The sequence below is a fragment of the Eptesicus fuscus genome, chromosome 19 (genome assembly GCF_027574615.1).
Source record: "Eptesicus fuscus isolate TK198812 chromosome 19, DD_ASM_mEF_20220401, whole genome shotgun sequence".
Classification (NCBI taxonomy): Eukaryota; Metazoa; Chordata; class Mammalia; order Chiroptera; family Vespertilionidae; genus Eptesicus; species Eptesicus fuscus.
In genome coordinates, this window is record NC_072491.1 from 726,286 (window position 1) to 744,129 (window position 17,844).

Genomic DNA, 17,844 nt, shown 5'->3' on the forward strand with positions numbered 1-17,844 from the left:
GAGGCGGTGTGCACGGAGGCCCAGCAGGCTCTCCGGGTCCGTGGAAGTACCAGGCACAGAGGGCGCCCCGACAGAGGAGGCACGTGGCTGGAGGAGCCCAGAAGCTGCAGAAGGCAGAGCAGGGTCAAGTGCAGGGGCCGGCCCAGCCCTGGAGCCTGCTGGAAGCCACACATGGCAGTGCCGGCCACCTCATGGGGACCCTGGCCCAACGCCTGCTCTGGGGCACCCGGCTGCCCAGGGCCCTGCCGAGGCAGACCTCTGTGGCTGGTGGCCGCAGTGGACCCAAGGCTGCCCCTCCCCGCTGTGTAGTGCGTTGTGGGCAGTGCCTGCTGCTGCGGATCGCCCCGTGGCCCCAGGAAGAGCTTCCCAGACCGAGGGCTGCCCTGCGGGGGGCACGAGGCAGAGTCAGGGCTGCGGGGGAGGGGAGGGAGGAGGGCGGTCTGCGCCCTGGGACTCCGGCTCAGGCCTGTCCCTCTCCTGACAGTTTGTGCATTTAACTTTTTGTGGTCACTGTTGTTTTTTTGTTGTTTTTTTAATATATTTTTATTGATTTCAGAGAGGAAGGGAGAGGGAGAGAGAGATAGAAACATCAACGATGAGAGAGAATCATTGATTGGCTGCCTCCTGCACACCCCACACTGGGGATTGAGCCCGTAACCCAGGCATGTGCCCTTGGCCGGAATCGAATCCAGGACCCTTCAGTCCACAGGCTGATGCTCTACTCACTGAGCCAAACCGGCTAGGGCTGGGGTCACTGTTTTGATACACATTTGCATTTCACCGGAGTCACAGACCGGGTACACCTGGTCCCCGCTGCTCCTCACACCCTCTCTCTGTTCGTGCCCGATTTCCGGGGAGAGTGGAGACTTGGTGCCCCTTGACCAGCACTGAGTGTGGTCCCGATCAGGGAGTGCTGCCCCACGGCTCGGGGTCACGGTCACGGTCACGGTCATGCCTCTCCAGCCTCAGCCCTCCTCTGTCTTTCGTGACCTGCTGCTGTGGGGAGCAGAGGCCCAGTGTTTTGTGCAGTGTCTCTGGGCTGTGGATGTGCGGGTGGCCCCTGTGCAGCCGTGTGAGCCTGTGTGAGCCTGACCGCGTGGCCACCTGGCCGCAGGTGTCGCTGCCGGGTGTTTGTGGGCGGTGCATCGGCCCAGCCCCTGCCCCTCCCCAGGCGTCACTGGCCAGTCCGCGTTGTGTCGGTGTCTGTTCACGATGCTGTGACCCCAGGGCCTGGTGTACCCTGCAGGGGGCACGGCGTTCTCCGAGCCCCCGCCTGCCCTCCCCGCTGCACCAGCCACCTCCACAGAGCCTGGCCCCCAGCCGGGTGCTCGTGTCTGCCCCATACACGTCAGTCCTCCGCGTGGACGCTGAAGTTGCTTCCGCGTCGAGTGAGGATGGACGAGGCCGCCGCTGTGTGCACACGGCTTCTCTGCAGTTGCCTGGGACCGAGTGCAGGCCTGCGGGCCGCGAGTGTGGCTTCACGTGGAGCTGCCGCCTCCACGGCCTCGGTGCCTTCTGTCCCGTGGCCGCCGGGTGCTGCTGGCTCTTCAGTGTCGCCTCCTCCACGTGCCGTGGCGGCTCGTCGGGTTTAGTTTGTGTCCCCCGATGACCTGTGCTGTTGCACGTGGCCGCTCTTCTCCTGTGACAGACCTCGGGCCTCTGCCCAGCTTCAAAGTGGCGGTTGGTTTTGTTTCTGGCAGGAGCGAGCTTAACGCGGGAGGCCAGTGCCTCCATCTCCCTGCCGAGGCGGCCTCCTGCTTGGACGAGGCCTTGTTTCCTGGCCAGGAGTCCGCGGGTGGTTGCGCCGGGCTCAGCACCATCAGGGACCTCCCCCAGGTTCTCACTGCCTGGTCTCTGCCACGGTGTCCCCGCACGCTGCACGCCGTGTCCTGGGGACCTGGAGCCCAGAGGGGAGCCTGCCCCAGCCCAGGGCACATTGGTCCCTCACCAGCCCCGCGCCCGGCCTGGTCAGAGCATAGCTTTCTTCCGCCCACGGGGAGTCGGCCAAGAGCACCTGTCCGGGGTCCCCGCCTGTCCCCTCGTGTGGGCGGAACGTGAGGAAACAGGAGGGGAACTTGGAGCAGGAGTTGACCTGAGGGGACAGGGCGGGGTGGCAGCTGGGTCTGAGCTTTGGGGAGTGGCGGGGGCGGGGGGGGGGGTGACCCCAGCGGTGCTGAGGCAGGTCTCCGGGCCGGGTTTTGAGAACCTGTTTTATGGGACCGGCGGGTATGGCTCCCCAAGTGCCGTAAAAGCTAATGTGATGGCCTCGTGCCGTGCTCATTTTTATAATTTTTTATTTTATGGAACAGGACAGGGAACTTAGTGACTTATTACTATTCATTTCGTTTCAATGCAGTAAATATTGATTCAGTTGGGGGTTTTCAATTTAAGCTGCTCGGCGATTATATAAAATATTACTGCCTGTGAGATTATGCTTACCGATCCCTTCGGCTGCTCATTAGGGAAGGCGTGCGCGGCAGCCTCTGCCTCCATCACCCTAATGGATGGGCCTTGCCGCCGTCCTGCACGGGAGGAGCGGCTGCCTGCGGGGGCCTGACAGCCGGGAGGCAGCTCTTCATTTGCAGCCGGTTCAAAGCGCCGGGTGTTTGTTTATTTCTCTGTCTGAGGCGGGCAGGCCTCTCCTGTCACCTGCCCGTGCTCCTCGCAGGGCGTGAGCGGGGGCCGGGGCTCCATGGGGATGTGGGGCCTCAACCCTGCACCCCCTCTGTGGTCTGCGAGGGGAGCCAGCCCTGGGGGCCGGCAGGTGGGCCGGGGGTGTTTCCTGACGGACGAGAAGGTCGTCCCTGTGGTTGGCCCGGAGCAGCTGGTTCTGACCACAGGAGCCTCGGAGGTCCCTTTAGGTTGTCCCCGCCGGACACGCGGGGGTGGCCCTCGGCTGAACCCGGCCCCTGGCCACGCCGTGCCAGCACCGAGGGCCTCGTGTGGCCACGAGGGTGCCCCAGTGTCCCTGGGAATGACGAGCAGATGACGCTGAGAATGCTGCCCCGCCAGGCAGAGATTCAACGTCCTTGTCACCCCGTCGTCCGGTCGCCTCACACAGCCGAGCACCACCTTAAACTCCTCTCCTGGTCTAGAGGCGGGAGGGCAGCGTCCCGGGGCCGTGTCGTGGTGGACGTCCATGTCAACCTCCAGCCTGATCTGCCCCAACTCCTTTCCCCTCTCAGGACGGCCGGGGCCTCTGGAAGGGGGGTGGGCATTGCCCAGGGGCCTGGGACCACGGGCAGAGGGCTCCAACAGCGGGGGCTCTCCCCGGCCCTGGCAGCCTCAGGCGGCCTGGCCACCGCCTCGTCCCAGTGTCACTCAAGGGTGCTCTGGCCCGGAGGCCCCAGGAGGCGTGGCGGCCCCCAAGGAGGCACTGGGCCTGGGCGGTGTCTGTCCCCTGCGTGGCTCTAGTGCCTCCCCTTCCCCTCCCCGCCACTCCCCCTTCCTTCTGTGCCTGCCCCCCTCACCCTGCCGTGTGGCTGTGTCCTCCGAGAGGGGACTCTGGGTCCCCTCTGCAGCTGCAGATACCCCGTGTGGGCCAGGCCAGGCGACCCTGCCTGCCCTTCCTCCGGCCACCCTCAGCTGGTGGGCGGCCCTCCGCCAGTGGGACCGGCCGGCAGAGGGGGGGGGGAGCCGAGCCAGCGGCAGGTGCAGGGTTTATGTTCCTGACTTTCCCGCAGTCAGCAAGGTCCCCGCTGCCGCCCACGCCCCGAGCGCCCCGCCGTGTAATTTGCGGCGAGATGTCTGCAGGGCCGCGTCCACTTCCCCAGTCAGCACTTAATTGGCAAGGCGCTTGATTTAACAGCGTGGGAGCCTCCGCCGGAAAGATGCGTGAATAAATCACAGCCTGACGCCAGAAAATAGATATAATCTCAGCGTTAACTGCATTAATAGTAGCAGGAGCCGAATTAAAAAGGCCATAAAGCACCGGCCGGGGCATAAATGATGGCCAGCCTCGCCCCCTCTGCGCTGCTCATTTGGGGGCGGGGCGCTCTTTTAGCCCCTCCCACCCTCCCGCCAGAGGCCACGCCCACCCCGGCCCCACCAGAGCGGGGGTGTGGGCGGGTGGGGCGGGGTCGCAGGCGGGCGCGGGGCAGCCTGCTCCGCCCTGCTTGGCCCTGGAGGGCTCCCTGAAGAATTGGACACCTTGCACCGCTAGCTTGCACCCGCTCTGTGCCTGCTTGGGGTGGGCCCTGCCCGCAGGTGCCCGCCGGCCGCGTGCCAGCCACAGCAGTGCCGCCTCCCCCTCCCCGTCTGCAGCCTGGGAGACTTCTTGGAGGAGGAGCGTTTGGCTGTCTGTTAGGTAGGCACCACTTGACCACCATGTAGGTCCCATCAGGCTGTTGAAATCACTCGTCATCATTTTTGGGGTTTCCTCCGGCGGGACCCCCCTTCAGGACAGGCGGGGGGGGGGGGGGTGGGGTGGCCCGGCAGCGCCTCCTGCAGGCCGTTGGCATGGTCTCTGGCCCCTCCGTGTGGCCCCCAGCCAGGAGCTTCTGGGCAGCTCCCGTGCTCCCCGGGTCCATCTGTGCGGTGCCGTCTGTCGGGCCAGCGTTTCTGTGCTTCCTGGTCACTGGCCTCCAGCACGGTCCTTGCATGTTTGCATGGGTCACCCTTTATCAGACTTCTTTTTCTTCAGCTTCCGTTTTGCCTTTCAGTTTTGCTTGAGAATTTTTAACAGGATTTTTACTTTTCTGTGGACTTAAGTCTGTCATTCTTTTAAGACAGTATATTGATCTGCTTAGAACAGACGCCCCTCCTCAAGATGATTGAGTTCAGTTGTATTTCTTCCAGTGCTGTGGCTTCAAGTTTCACATTTAAAACTTCCACCTGCTGGGAATGTGCTTGGGGACACGTGTAAGATGAAGCTCCCGCCCTGGCCCGGCTGCCCTCCGTGCTCCTCAGCTGGGCTGCATCCCGACACTCAGGGGTGACTGTCCTAGGGGTCACGGGGAAGGCGGGGGGCACTCCAGGCGGAGGGGCAGGGGCAGAGCAGATGGTGGCCGTGGCTGGGGGCTGGAACCTGGCCAGGGGGCCGAGGGTGAGGGGCACGGCCCAGAGGGAGCTGGAGAAATGGGGTGCAGGCAGCGGGCCCTTTACCTGGAGCCCAGCAAGGGAGGGGCTTGTCCCGGTGGGTCAGGCCAGGTGGCACCTCAGCTGACCCAGAGGTGAGGACAGAGGCCCAGCGACGGCCCCAGCGGGGGAGGGGAGCCTGTCGAAGCAGCTCGAGGCGCCTGCCGCAGACAGCACAATGCCTGGCTTCTCAGGGCCGTGGCCGCCAGGGTTCACGTCTGTGGGCCGGGTCCCCGCATCCTGGGAGTGAGGCTCAGAGCCCGCATGAGGCATCGGGATGGAGGGCGAGGGGGCTGCTGCGTGGACGGGGGTGCAGGCCGCGGGGTGGCAGGTGTCCCCGGGTTTCGGGCTGGGCCCTGGAGGGGAGGGTATGGTACAGGCAGGGCGGGCCTGTGGCACGGACTCCCATGGGGACTGTCTCCCAGGAGCGGTGAGCAGGTGGGGCCTGGGCCTCCAGGTCTTCCCAGGGAACCTTCCCTCCATGGCTTGTCCCCACGCGGAGCCCTGCCAGGGTGCTCCCAGGTGGCGGCTGCCTCAGGAGCTCACATCAGGGCAGGGGACGGTCAGTGCAGGCCAGATGGGGTGGGGACAGAGACAGAGAGTGGAGAGGGAGAGGAGGGGTGATGGAGAGAGTTGGGGGCGAGGGAGCAGAGGAAGGGCCGCAGGCTGAGGGGGTGACACCTGGGCACCGGGTTGAGGACCTGCCCCAGCCCCTCTGCCCCTCGAGCTGAACTCTGCACCCCCTCGTGGGGCCATTAAGGCCCAATGACACCTGGTTTCTGCAGCTAACGTACAAAACACCAATAGATGCGGCTGGAATGGATGTTTAAAGTGTCATTTTATGGAGAATTTTGCTTTCCGTCTTGTTGTTTATGAGGCTCTTACAGGGAGAGCTTGTAATGCCTCCATCGATCGGAACACCAATCGAGTGGCTGGGAGCACACGCAGCAGCCCAGCCCTCGGGACGGAGCGCGCGTGTGATGGACGCAGCGCAGTCCGTGTCGCCACAGCGTGTGGCTGGCAGGGCGCCCGGAGTCACCTCTGCTCCTTACCTGGGAGAGGTAGGGCCTCCCTCAGGAAGGAGCGGCACCTGGGGGGGCCTCCAGGTGACCTGCGGGGCCAGCCCCCAAGGTCACACAGCCCCATGTTGCCCCGGCCTCTGTCCCAAGGTGGCCGGAAAGGGCGGGAGGCGGCCCAGAGAGCCAGGCGGCTGCAGGGGGGCGGCCCCCTCACCTCCAGCGCGGCAGAACCTTCTGTCAGCACCGCCCTGCAGACCACCCGCATGTGGGGGCTCCTGAGGGGAGGCCTGAGCTGCGCTGGCCTGGAGGGGTGTCTAGGAGGGGTGCGGGCTCCCTCTGAGCTCCAGCCACCTCTCTGCCAGGCAGGTGGGCACAAGCTGCACGGGCCCTGAGCTGGGCCTCGGAGCGGGAGGGCGGGGGCCGTCAGCGTTTCTGTGGGAAGCTCGCTAAGCTGCAGCCGTCACGGTGGCGCTGCCTGACCTACTTGGGATTTGCTGTGCGGAGCCGCCTCCGCTTCTGCTGACGGCGCACTCCCCGCGCCTCGCAGAACGCGCTCCATTTCCTGAAACTGCTTCCCCGCTTGTTTTCTCTGCTCCCCCGCCAGCCTGCCCGCCCCTGCCTGGTCACCACCGCCTGGGCCGCCTGGCCACTCACTGCCCCTGCCCCAGCCAAGGGGGGTCGGAGGTCAAATTCCACCCGGGAGCCAGGCTGAGCCCCTGCCAGCAACCGCCCCTGCAGTCCTGGGTCTCCCTGTGTGCGGCCCGGGCCTCAGCCCACCCGCCACCACACTCGTCCCAGGGGCTCCCTGCGGCGAAGCAGCACCTCTGGTCCTGAGGAGGGTGCCAGGCTGCTGGTGGGGTGGTGCGCTGAGCTGCGAGAGGCCTCGGGGACCTCGGGGTTGAAGGAGCAGAGCCTGGTGTCCAGGGCGGGCCTGGCAGAGCGGCCCTCCCGGCGTCTGCCCGAGGTGAGCCCCGCGCACCTGCCCTGGTCCCTGGCTTCTCAGCGCAGCCTCCTGTCTTCCCGGGCCCTGGTGCCTCCTCTGGTCTCTGCCCTGGCATCTCCCACTCCGCTCCCCGGCACGGCCTGGCCCATCCCTGTGCTCACGTGGGCGAGCCCTGGGCCAGCGGGACGCCTCGGCCGGGAACTTCCCCGCTGCTCCCCACGCGGAGGGCACGTGGGCAGCTCTTCTTTTTAAACCTGCTTTTGTGGTGTGTCTTGCTCCCCATTACTGCCCGTTTTCACTTAAAATGTTATCTCCCCCCGCCCGTCCTTCCTGCCCCCGCCCCGGGTGAGGGGAGCCCAGCCCTCACCGGGTGTAGTCAAGGTTATGGTGATAAATCCTGGGCATTGTCACTTCACTCGGAGTAAATTGGCTGGCCGCTTTCGGGCTGAGGGAGAGATAATTTGCTGTAGTATTTCAAATGGATTAGAAATGGATTTGAAGGGGAAGTTCATGCCTCCTATTACAAAGGCGAGAAAGAGGACCCTCTTAAGGCACAGCTCCCTCCCTGGCCTTCATTATCCACGCTTAATACCTTTCCTATTTCCCAGCGTTAATGAAATTTCCTGGCGGCGTGGGCCCACCGGCCGGAGGGAGAAGCCTTTAGATCTGAGGCTGCTGTTGTAGAAAAGGAATTACCAGGCCCTGGGCGAGGGCAGGGGCGTTCGCCGGGTCCTTGGCCCTGCTATTATCTCATTAATTTCACCCTCTCCGCAGCACAGCTCCTTCCCAAAGGCTGTCCTCGCCATCAGGTAACCATTACTGAGGCTGTGACACCCCGGCAGCGAGAGGCCCGCCCCCGCCATCCCAGCCCTAGAGTCAGGGACCCGCGGTGGGGGGGGGAGGGGGAAGGACACAGGTGGTCAGGGCACGGGAGGTGGGCTTTCCCCGAGGCCCTGGCCGGCTCTCGGCAAGTTCTGGGGTGCACCCGCTCCTCGGGGCAGCCTCGTGACACCTGCAGGGACGCCGTTTCCCCAGATCCCGCGGCCTGGGGCTCAGGCGGTGCTGCCCTGAGAAGGTCAGAGCCCCCTGGGGCCCCCAGCGTTGGCGGGTCTGCGGGGAGGGGCTGGCACGGGAGAAGACCCTCCCCTACCAGCCCTGCCCGCTCCCCTCACCCTTTGGCCTGGCCCGAGGTCTCAGGAGAGCCTGGAGGGCTGGCTGCCTCCCCCAGAGGGTGCCCACGCGCCCACCCTCCCTCGCCATCCTCGCCTTTGTGGGGCAGCTGGAGCGCACGGGCGGGCGGCCTGGGCCGTCTCTCGGGCCCCTGGGTGGGGCTGGTCCCTGCATGGCCGGTGCTCGGGACTGGGTTTTAATTAAGGGAAACTGGGTTAAGTGCTCCAGGCGGGCAGCCGCCCGTGCCTCCGCCGGAGCGCGTACTTACTCCGGTGCCCGCCTCTCCCTCCCGAGGGCCTTTGGGGCGAGAATCCCCCCAGCTTGCAGATGGAGAGGGGCGCAGGCTGCATGGCGGGGGTGGCGGCCACGCCCAAGAGCAGGGCTACTGACCCAGCACCTCAGTTCTGGGTGTGTCTACGTGGGTGCCTGGGTGCTCGGACGCCCCCAGGCCTGCCTGCCCCCCCACACTCATCACATCCTCGTTTAGGGGCGCCCTCCCTGGCTCCGGCGGCTAGGAAAGGGCTTCCTGCGGCCCCACGTGGGGTTGGGGTCCATGTGTGAGTTGTGGGGCCTCAGCAGGGCTTGAGCCACACCCTCACCCTCCACCTCCCTGGCTCCCCGCTGGGCCGTGTGGGGCCTCTAGGGGAGAGGCGGCGTGTCCATGACGACAGGCATGCTCCTTTGCCAGGTGGCAGCGGGCGCGGTGGTCATAGCTGATATGGAATTAAGCTCCATTTGCATAAATAAGTTACTGTTGGGATTTGTCCTGAGGGGTGAGCCCCATGCCCTCTGGAGTCAGGAGGCTGGCTGGTCCCACCCTGGACGCCCCGTCCCCTCATCCTGATGGCAGCTGCTCAGGGGACAGCTGGGGGCAGGTCAGCCAGGACGCTGCAGGGCCACCGAGCTGGGAGCCTGTGCCCGATCCCACTGCGGGGGCCATGGTGTCTGCAGGGCGTCTCTGGTGAGGGTGTCAGGCCTCCTCCCAGGGCCCAGGCGGTCCTGACTCGGGGTGTGCATGCTGGAGGGGAGGCTGTCCCCTCCCTGTGACCCCGCAGGGGCTCACATAGCCTGGTTGGTGGGTGGGGACACCACCTCCTGTGCTGTGGGGGGCAGGGCAACAGAGGCCTCCCGCCTGGCGTCTTGATGCTCACTGACTGGCATCTCCCTGTGTCTGCAGGTCCCTGGTGCTCAATCGCCTGCGCCCTGCCCGCGGGGGTGGGAGAGTCCAGCTCGGCTCCCCGCGCTGGCGGGACAGAGGCTACCGCTGTATCGGAGGGGTGCTCTACAGGGTGACGGCCAACAAGCTCGCCAAGACCCCCGGCCGGCCCCGTGCTGAGGGGGCCTGCAGGCCCCTCCTGCGTGCAGGTGAGGCTCCCTGAGGCCCAGCCCGGCCCTCCTCCCACGGTGCTCCTGGGCCCCTTCTGAGTGGGTGCTCCCCCTTCCGAGTGGGTGCTCCCCAGATCCCAGCAGCATTCACCACTCCTCAGTGCCCACAGCGCCTCCTCGCTGCCTGGCGTTGGGCGAGGGGGGAGCAGGCCGGCACTGTCGGGAGGCCCTGCAGCCTCTGTGTCCCCAGGGAAGGCCCTCGGGCAGGCGAGGGCTCTCGCTTGGCTGAGCGTCCCTGATGCCCCGTGTTTGCTCCTGGACAAAGGCATGAGCCAGGTGTGGTGAACAGGGCTGGCGAGGGAGCACCGGGGCCGTGGCCCTGGAATCACATTGGCACCGCCTCCCCCAGAAACAGGCCGAGCAGGAGGGGATGCTTTGGATTTGCTTACTGTACAAATTAACTCGGAAAATGTTTTAGTTTTGGCCCACTTTTACCTTCTGTCAGAAGAAAGGGCAGGATTGCAGGCGGGTGGGGTTGCAGCACCCAGCGGCCCGACCTCAGCACCCAAGGAGAGGGGGGAGATGCCCGAGCCCCAGCCCCTTCCCCGCCCGCCGGTTGCCCAGGGCCTCTGTCTGTGGGGCTTAGGGCGCCCGCGGCCCTCTTCCAGGCAGGCCCCCTGGGCTCCCCAGGGAGACACTCAGGGCCTGGGAGCCTGTCTGTCCGTGGGCCTCAGCGTCACCGTCCCTTTGCTGGGGACAAGCAGGTGCAGGGCGCTGGCCAGGCCTCCCTACGGGCCTCCTCTGAGGCTCAGCCCCGAGGGTGCTGTGCTGGTCAGGATGGCCCCTCCACCAGCAGGTCGGTCGCCTCTAACCCCAGAGCTCAAAGGCCGGTGGCATCCGTAGTCATGGCCCCGGGCTCCACACACAGCGGTGGTATGGTGGAGGGCAAGGTCTCATCCACTGCCTTCCCTCCACGGCCTTCCCCAGAAGCAGAGCCTCCCCGCCTGCCGCTCCGCTCCCCTGCGGCGGGCTCGTCCTGGGTGACGGAGCCACGGCGGGTGGGCTCGTCCTGGGTGACGGAGCCACGGAGGGCGGGCTCGTCCTGGGTGATGGAGCCACGGAGGGCGGGCTCGTCCTGGGTGACGGAGCCACGGAGGGCAGGCCCAGGGCCCCGTTGCAGAGGATGTCTGGTTGGCCCCTGTGGTTGAACCCGCTGGCCCAGCTCCCCGGGGGCCTCCATGGCACTGGCTACTGTCCCCTGACCCCCATGCTGGCCTGGCTGCCAGGACCTGGCTCTGCTCCTGCGTCCTCACCTCACGGGCTGGACGAGCTTACTGGCCTGCAGACAGGATGCCCTTCAGTGGGCATCTCATGGGGCCACATGCCCACCCCCGTCAGCCCCAGGGGTCTGGTGCCACTTACTCAAACCGGGCCTCAGGGACTGCTCCCTGGCCAGACGAGCGCGCCCTGGTCCGGGAATCGGACTCGAGACCTTGGGTGCGTGGGCCAGCGCTCTACCCCGGAGCCACACCGGGCAGGCCCCGCTTGCCTTTCCTTACCCCGTCTCCGCGGTCAGCACGCCTCCTCACAGAGCTGCCGCTGGGCCCTGCGTCCAGCCCTAGGGAGGCCCCAGGTGCCACCTGGGGAGGCAGGCAGAGCCCGTGGGAGGGGCCGGCGCCAGGGCCCGATGGGGGTGCTCCCTTCCCCCCAGTCAGGCCACCTGCCGGGGATAGAGCTGTCACTCTTCTCACAGCGAGCGGCCACACTGCGCTTGCTCCCCAGAATCGGCCCTCCCACCCTCTCCCTACCCCCAGCCTCAGGGGCCTGGGCCACCGTTCCAGGAGGCCCCTCCCCATAGACCTGCCCTGCAGGCTGCGCTGCCACCTGCTGACCAGCCTCGGTGGCCCCTGAGGGGCAGGGCGGGCGGGCTCGGGGCTCCTCACTGGGAGGGGCGAAGGCTCCAGCTGGCGCTGTGCGCTGACCCGCGCCCACTTGGCGGAATAACTTCTCCTTGTGTGCGAGGAGCTTTGGCCTCAGCAGGAAGCAGCAGCCTCCTGCCCTCCCTCGGCCTCTCCTGCCACCGTGCCCTTCTGGGGGTGCAGAGCTCAGAGCCTGTCTTCCTGGGGCAGACCCGCCCCAACCCTGGGACCAGGCACTTCCTTCCTGGGCCCAAGGCGTGCCCTCCACAGGGCCCAGCCCCAGGACCCAGCCCTAGGACCCCTCCCACATGCCCCGGCCTGAGACCTGGGTGCACCGGGTGTGGCTCTGACGGGCCCTTGGCTGGGCCTTGTGCAGTCACGGCCCCAGAGCTGTGGGTCCCTGTGGTGGGGCAGAAGCTCCGTCCCCTGCCAGGGCCACCGTCTCGGCCGGGGCTGCCGGCTGGCCCCAGCCCCGGAGCAGGGCAGCGTGGGCAGGCTCCTCCTGGGCAGGCCTCAGTCTGCATGCCTCTCACCTGTGACCGGTGACCTGTGACCTGTGACATGTGACATGTCGGCTGCACGACAGCTGCTTTGAGGTCACAGAGAGCCTGACTGCGGCCCGAACCCACCCCCTGCCTCCCTCCCTCCCAGACGCCACTCCCTGGGGATCCCCTGTCACCAGAGCCAGGCCAGGGTGTCTGTCAGTCTTCTCCCCAGGGCGCCCTCTGACCCAGAGCCCGGCCCCGGCAGCGGGGGTGGGGCTGTGGTTGCCGCGTCTATTTTGGGAAGATCCTGGGAAGCGCGAGTTCTCTCGAAGGCTCAGCACCTCCTGCTCCCAGGTCGCGGTTTCAGCTGAACTTTTCAGCACCTCTCAGCGCCCCCGGCCCCTCACCAGCTCCTTGATGTGCATTTTTAACACCCAGAGCTTTTGACAGGTGCCTCCTGTGCCTGGCAAAGCGCCCGAGCCCCACACTGGGTCTCTGAGAGCAGAACGGGGAGGGGAGGGAGCCTGCCCCTCCAGAGCCAGCCTGGGCCCCCCTGGGCGTGGCCACGTGACGACAGCACCCCTGGCAGGAGCAGGCTGTGCCACGGCGTCAACCAGCCTGGTGGCACCCGGGCCGCCAGCACCGCACCGGCTACCAGACCGCACTGTCCCCGCCGCTGGCAGGTGCACACACCACGTGCCACGTGGGCCGGCCCCGCAGCCCTCAGGGCGGTGTCCCAGCCCGGAACCGGGCTCCACTGGGGCCTGGGCTGCCCTAAGCCCCTCTGCCCCCCTCCCCCTGCCCCCGCCTCCTGCACCGCCACCAGCCTGGCTGCTGTGCAGAGCACTTCCTCCTGTTGGCGTCCTGCTGTTCAGCCTTGGAGACACCCCTTTACTTTTTTTATTTGTAAACGTTTTTATTGATTTTAGAGAGGAAGGGAGAGAGAGGGACATGGGTGTGAGACAAGGACCCGCTGCTGCCTCCCACATGCCCCCACCGGGATCGGGGCCGTGGGCCCTGACTGGGACTCAAACCGGCAACCTCCAGGTTGAGCCACAGTGGCCAGGGCTCAGACTCCCTTTTAGATGGGAGGAGACTGATGCACAGGGGGTGGGGTGGGGGCGGGGCAGGCAATGGCAGGGTGTCACTCCAGCAGGCGGTGAGGGCCAGGCCTGCAGAGGGCGCCCGAGTGCCCAGGTGGGGCAGGGCAGCGTGTCCTGCAGGCGGGGTGGGGTGGGGGGGGTTGCACAGGCTGAGTGGCAGTCAAAGCTTGCGTAGTGGTCAGAGCTCGGGAGCTGCAGAGGCGGGGCCGTGGAAGGTCACCCGGGAGGGCACCTGCCAGGCCTCCTTCGGGCTCCACGGCAGCCAAGCCAGGAAGCGCAGGGACAACCCTTTGCAGCAGGCGCTTGGTCATCCCTCAGGCCCGCGACTTCCTGTGGTGTCCCTCGCCCCCTGCCCGTCCGTGTCAGCAGCTGCCCGGGAACGGGATCTGGTCTGGGAGGGGTGTGTGTGGAACGGGACGTGGTGGCCTAGGAGGCTCCCGCCCTGCCCTGCCACCTGGGAGGGGACCTTGTGTTCCGGCAGGCGGGGCTCAGTGTTCACAGGACCCCCTGCAGGGCGAGCCCAACCCCCCGCCCCCCCTCACCATGTTCACTTTGTGAGCAGCTGCCCTTTGGGCTGCTGAGGCCTGGGAGCCAGGCCTGCTTGTCGGGGCCCCTCACGGGTGGGCCCCGCTCCCCAGAGCCACGGCCACGTCCCTCTCTGTCTGTATTTCACTCCCTTTAAATACACAAGACCACTGGCTCATGGGAAGCCAGGGGCATGTCCAGAGCCACCTGGTCACATGCCCTGGGCTCTACCCCAGGCAGAGGGGCAGAGGGGCCAGCGACCAGGATGGCCCTGGGGGAGCCGTGTCCCTGTGCCACATGTAGGGGACGGGGGTGGGTGGGGGAGGGAAGGGCAGGGCCTGGGCTGGGGGTGGAGAGCCCGGGGCCTGTGCCCAGCTGTGGAGTGGGCGGAGCCCAGGGTGGGTGTGGCCTGACCTGCCTCTCCCACAGGCCGGCTGGACCCTCCTGGCAGCTGCAGCCGCTCCCTGGCCAGGTACGTCCCGGGGTTGGGGGTGGGGGTGGGGGTGGGGGTGGGGGTGCTGTGCACCTGTCGGTCTCACCCCACGCCCCTGTCCGCAGCCGGGCCGTGCAGCGCAGCCTGGCCATCGTGCGGCAGGCCCGGCAGAGGCGGCGCCGGGCGGGGCAGGAGTACTGCATGTACTACAACCGCTTCGGCAGGTGCAACCGCGGCGAGCACTGCCCCTACATCCACGACCCTGAGAAGGTGGCCGTGTGCACCAGGTGAGCCGGCCTCCGGGCGGCGGGGCGGGTCTGCGAGTCCCTCCGTCTCCCCCGCCCTCAACCCTCTTCCCCGCTCTCCACAGGTTTCTCCGGGGCACGTGCAAGAAGACAGACGGCACCTGCCCCTTCTCCCACCAGGTCTCCAAGGAGAAGGTACGCGCAGCTCAGGCGGGGCGGGGCACCCGGCACGTTCCCGCAGGTCCCCTGGCATCTGCCAGGAGCTGGGCTGTGACCCGAAGGCTCTGCCCTCCATCCCCCAGGCCCCCCCCCCCCCCGGCTCTGCTCAGCTGGCTCTCACCCAGCCCACCTGCGGGTCCTGTGCCAAGCTTCCTGCCAGTGCCCACAGGGGCCCTCGCTGTGAGGGCAGGCCTGCACTGGGCGAGGGGCAGCCGTGGGGCACAGGGTGCTGAGAGGCCAGAGGCTTCCCAGTCACGGGGAACGGGGGGGGGGGGCGGGCAGAGGGGCAGAGGCCCCTGGTCCCAGGCCCCCACCCCATGGGTCGAGGTGAGCGGTCCCCCTCTGCAGGCTCCCCGAGGGGGCAGAGCCAGGGCGGTGTGTGGTCCCAGCGGGTGCGGGAGCTCAGGCTGGGGCAGTGCTGGCCGGGGAGCCCAGGAAGGGGCCGAGAGGGGAGGAGGAAGGGGGGCGGCCAGCGCTGCTGCGGCAACAGCTTTTCCCCTTGAGGAGCTTGGGGAGAATCAGCGTTTTTCCCTAATGGAGCTCCCAGGCTCTGGTGAGCGATTTGGAGACTCACGTCGAGTTTCGGGTTCATTAGCTCCGGCTCCAAAGCCGTGCGCCCCCGGCTGTCTGACGTGGCCACGCAGCGTCTGAGTTAACGTTTCCGTTATTTGTGTGGACGCCGTGGGTGCGAACAAGGTTAATTGAAACGAGAAGGCAGTTTCCTCTGGATAACGGCCTGCTGACAGCGAGGCGGAGCCCGCTCGGCGTGGAGCTGGCTTCATTATCCTTTTTATTAGAGCTAATTTGGGCTCTAGATCAAAAGCCACATTAAGGGGATTGTCTGCAGCCCCCCCTCCGCCGGCCCCTCTCCCCTCTGCGCTGCAGTTAAAAGACAATTAGAAACAGATTCGCACGCACGGAAACGCCTTTGTTTCTCTGCTCTCCCTCCTCAGCCCCCCTCCCGCCTTCCCCAGAAAAGTGGGGAGCCAGTGGGACTGACTGGGGGTGCTGCCCTGCAGGGGGAGACCCTCAGGGCCCTGGGGCTCCCGCAGGACAGCAGGGCGGCTGGGGTCCCAGAGAGGAGTCGCTGGAAAAGTGGCAGCTGCAAAGGTCAGGGTGGGGTCAGAGCCTCCCGCTGGCTCTCAGGCCTCAGTTTCCCCAGTGGGAAGGAGGGGGCTGTGTATCTTCCTGTCCCAGCTGGGCCACCTGCCACGGGCCAGGGTGCTGCCCGGGCCCCTGCCAGGCCTCCACAGGCCGGGCTGCTCCAGGCGGCTCCCTGCCCGCTGAGCCCGCCGTCCACCCTTGCCCAGGAGGGGCCAGGTCTCCAGCCCAGGACACCGAGGCGTCCCTCCCCGTGCAGCACACAGCCTGGGACTGGCAGGTGCTGGCTGGGGCGGCTCCGGAGGCCTCATCTCGGTCCTGAGCCCCTTGCAGGGCCTGCCCGCCTCCTGCCCTGCTGTGGGCCCGCACTGTGTCCCCTCCTCCTGGGCCAGGACCTTGTGGGGCCTCCAGCCACAGTCTGTGCGGCTCATTCCTGGCTGTGGAGCACATGGCAGGACCCTAGAATCAGGGTGTTGACCTGAGAAGTGGGGTGCAGGAGCTGCAGGCCTAGGCCCTCACTGCCGCCCTTCCCTCCCCACAGATGCCCGTGTGCTCCTACTTCCTGAAGGGGATTTGCAGCAACAGTGACTGTCCCTACAGCCATGTCTACGTGTCTCGGAAGGCGGAGGTCTGCACCGACTTCCTCAAAGGCTACTGCCCGCTGGGCGCCAAGGTGAGCCTTCAGGAGCTGGCAGCCCTGTCGTCTCCGTCAGTGAGGCAGTGCCCCTCCCCCTTCCTGTCCCCACGTGAGCCTGAGGGTGGGGGGCTGCTGAACAATGGCCCTGGGCTGGGGCCTGGACGGGTCTCCTCAGTCCCTGGCGCCCGCCTCGGGGGCCTGCAGTCTGGCTGGGCTCTGAGGAAGCGGAGGCACCGGGCAGGGCTGGGCGTTGGCCAGGGAGCACGGTCAGTGCAGGGCTGACCCTTCCTGCCACCAGGCCGAGATGGGGTCCTGACCGGAGTGGACAGGTCACCTTGAGGGACGCCCGGTGCGGGGTTGGGCGGTGGATGATGCTTGTAAAATATCCTGGTTTCTAAGGAAGATGAAGCGTGTTTAAGTCCTGCTGCTCCTAGAGAAGTGCTTACGGAGCCCCTTTCGGCGGCGCTGCGGGGCCCACATGATGGATAGTGGCTCGTAATTATAGATGGGAAAGCGCTGAGCAGGCCGCGGCGGGCGAGCCGGGCCCGGGAGGGTTAACTCGATTCTCTAAATAATATGAGGAGTGCTGAGTGGGCACCTCCCGCCTGGAGTGCCAGCCCCGAATGGGCCCCAGAGAGTTTGTACTATTCCGCTGGACCGAGGGGAATGTTAACCTTGCTTCCTGGAGCCGCGGCTGGTTAAAGAGGCGCGTCCCTTTTCTTGTGAACGATTCAGGCTGCACTGGCCTCGCTGGGCTGGGGCACCGGCCACGGGGCCTGCTGACCTGCACTCAATGGGGGTGCCCTCTCCCCCGGTCACTCAGTGTGATCTCAGCCTCCTGCTTCCTGCGTGTGCGTGTGCGTGTGCGTGTGCGTGTGCGTGTGGCGGGGGAGACTCCGGAAGCCACTCCACCCACTAGTTTCACAGCTGCTGTGTTTGCCCTCTGCGGGCGAAGCCGTCGTCCCGTCCGTGGTTTCTGGTGGCGCTCGCTCAGGGAGAGCTCGGTTGGGTTTGCATCCGTGTGGACTCTGCAGGTTACAACCATCACTGTCCCTGTGTCAGGTTACAACCATCACTGTCCCTGTGTCAGGTTACAACCATCACTGCACCCTGCACCCTCCCGCCTACAGCCTGCACTTTAGGGGCATATGGCCCCGCCTTGCGTTTGGGGCACTGCAGGTGCTTCGGGCTCACCTGGCTCTCCCACTGCAGCCCTGCATCCTCCAACCTGCATCCTCCAACCTGCACCCTCCAGCCCTGCCTTCCAGCCCTGCACCCTCCATCCTGTACCCCCCAGCCTCCACCCTCCAGCCCTGCACCCTGCAGCCCTGCCCCCTCCAGCCCTCCACCCCCAGCCTCCACCCTCCAGCCCTGCATCCTGCAGCCCTGCCCCCTCCAGCCCTGCACCCCCCAGCCCTGCACCCCCCAGCCTCCACCCTCCAGCCCTGCACCCTCCAGCCCTGCACCCCCCAGCCTCCACCCTCCAGCCCTGCACCCTGCAGCCCTGCCCCCTCCAGCCCTGCACTCCCCAGCCTGCACCCTGTAGCCCTGCCCCCTCCAGCCTGCACCCTCCAGCCTGCACCCTGCAGCCCTGCCCCCTCCAACCTGCACCCTCCACCCTCCAGCCCTGCACCCTGCAGCCC

The 17,844-nt window shown here is 66.6% G+C and overlaps 1 protein-coding gene across 1 annotated transcript in view; it reads left to right on the top strand.

Annotated features, from left to right (window-relative positions):
* ZC3H3 (zinc finger CCCH-type containing 3) overlaps positions 1–17,844 on the top strand; it is a 47,812-nt gene that overhangs the window by 22,414 nt on the left and 7,554 nt on the right. Inside the window, exons 5-9 of the mRNA XM_008159711.3 lie at positions 9,386–9,573; positions 13,996–14,038; positions 14,125–14,286; positions 14,370–14,439; positions 16,106–16,237. Coding sequence (XP_008157933.3) covers positions 9,386–9,573; positions 13,996–14,038; positions 14,125–14,286; positions 14,370–14,439; positions 16,106–16,237 — 595 coding nt within the window. The remainder of the gene's footprint in view (positions 1–9,385; positions 9,574–13,995; positions 14,039–14,124; positions 14,287–14,369; positions 14,440–16,105; positions 16,238–17,844) is intronic.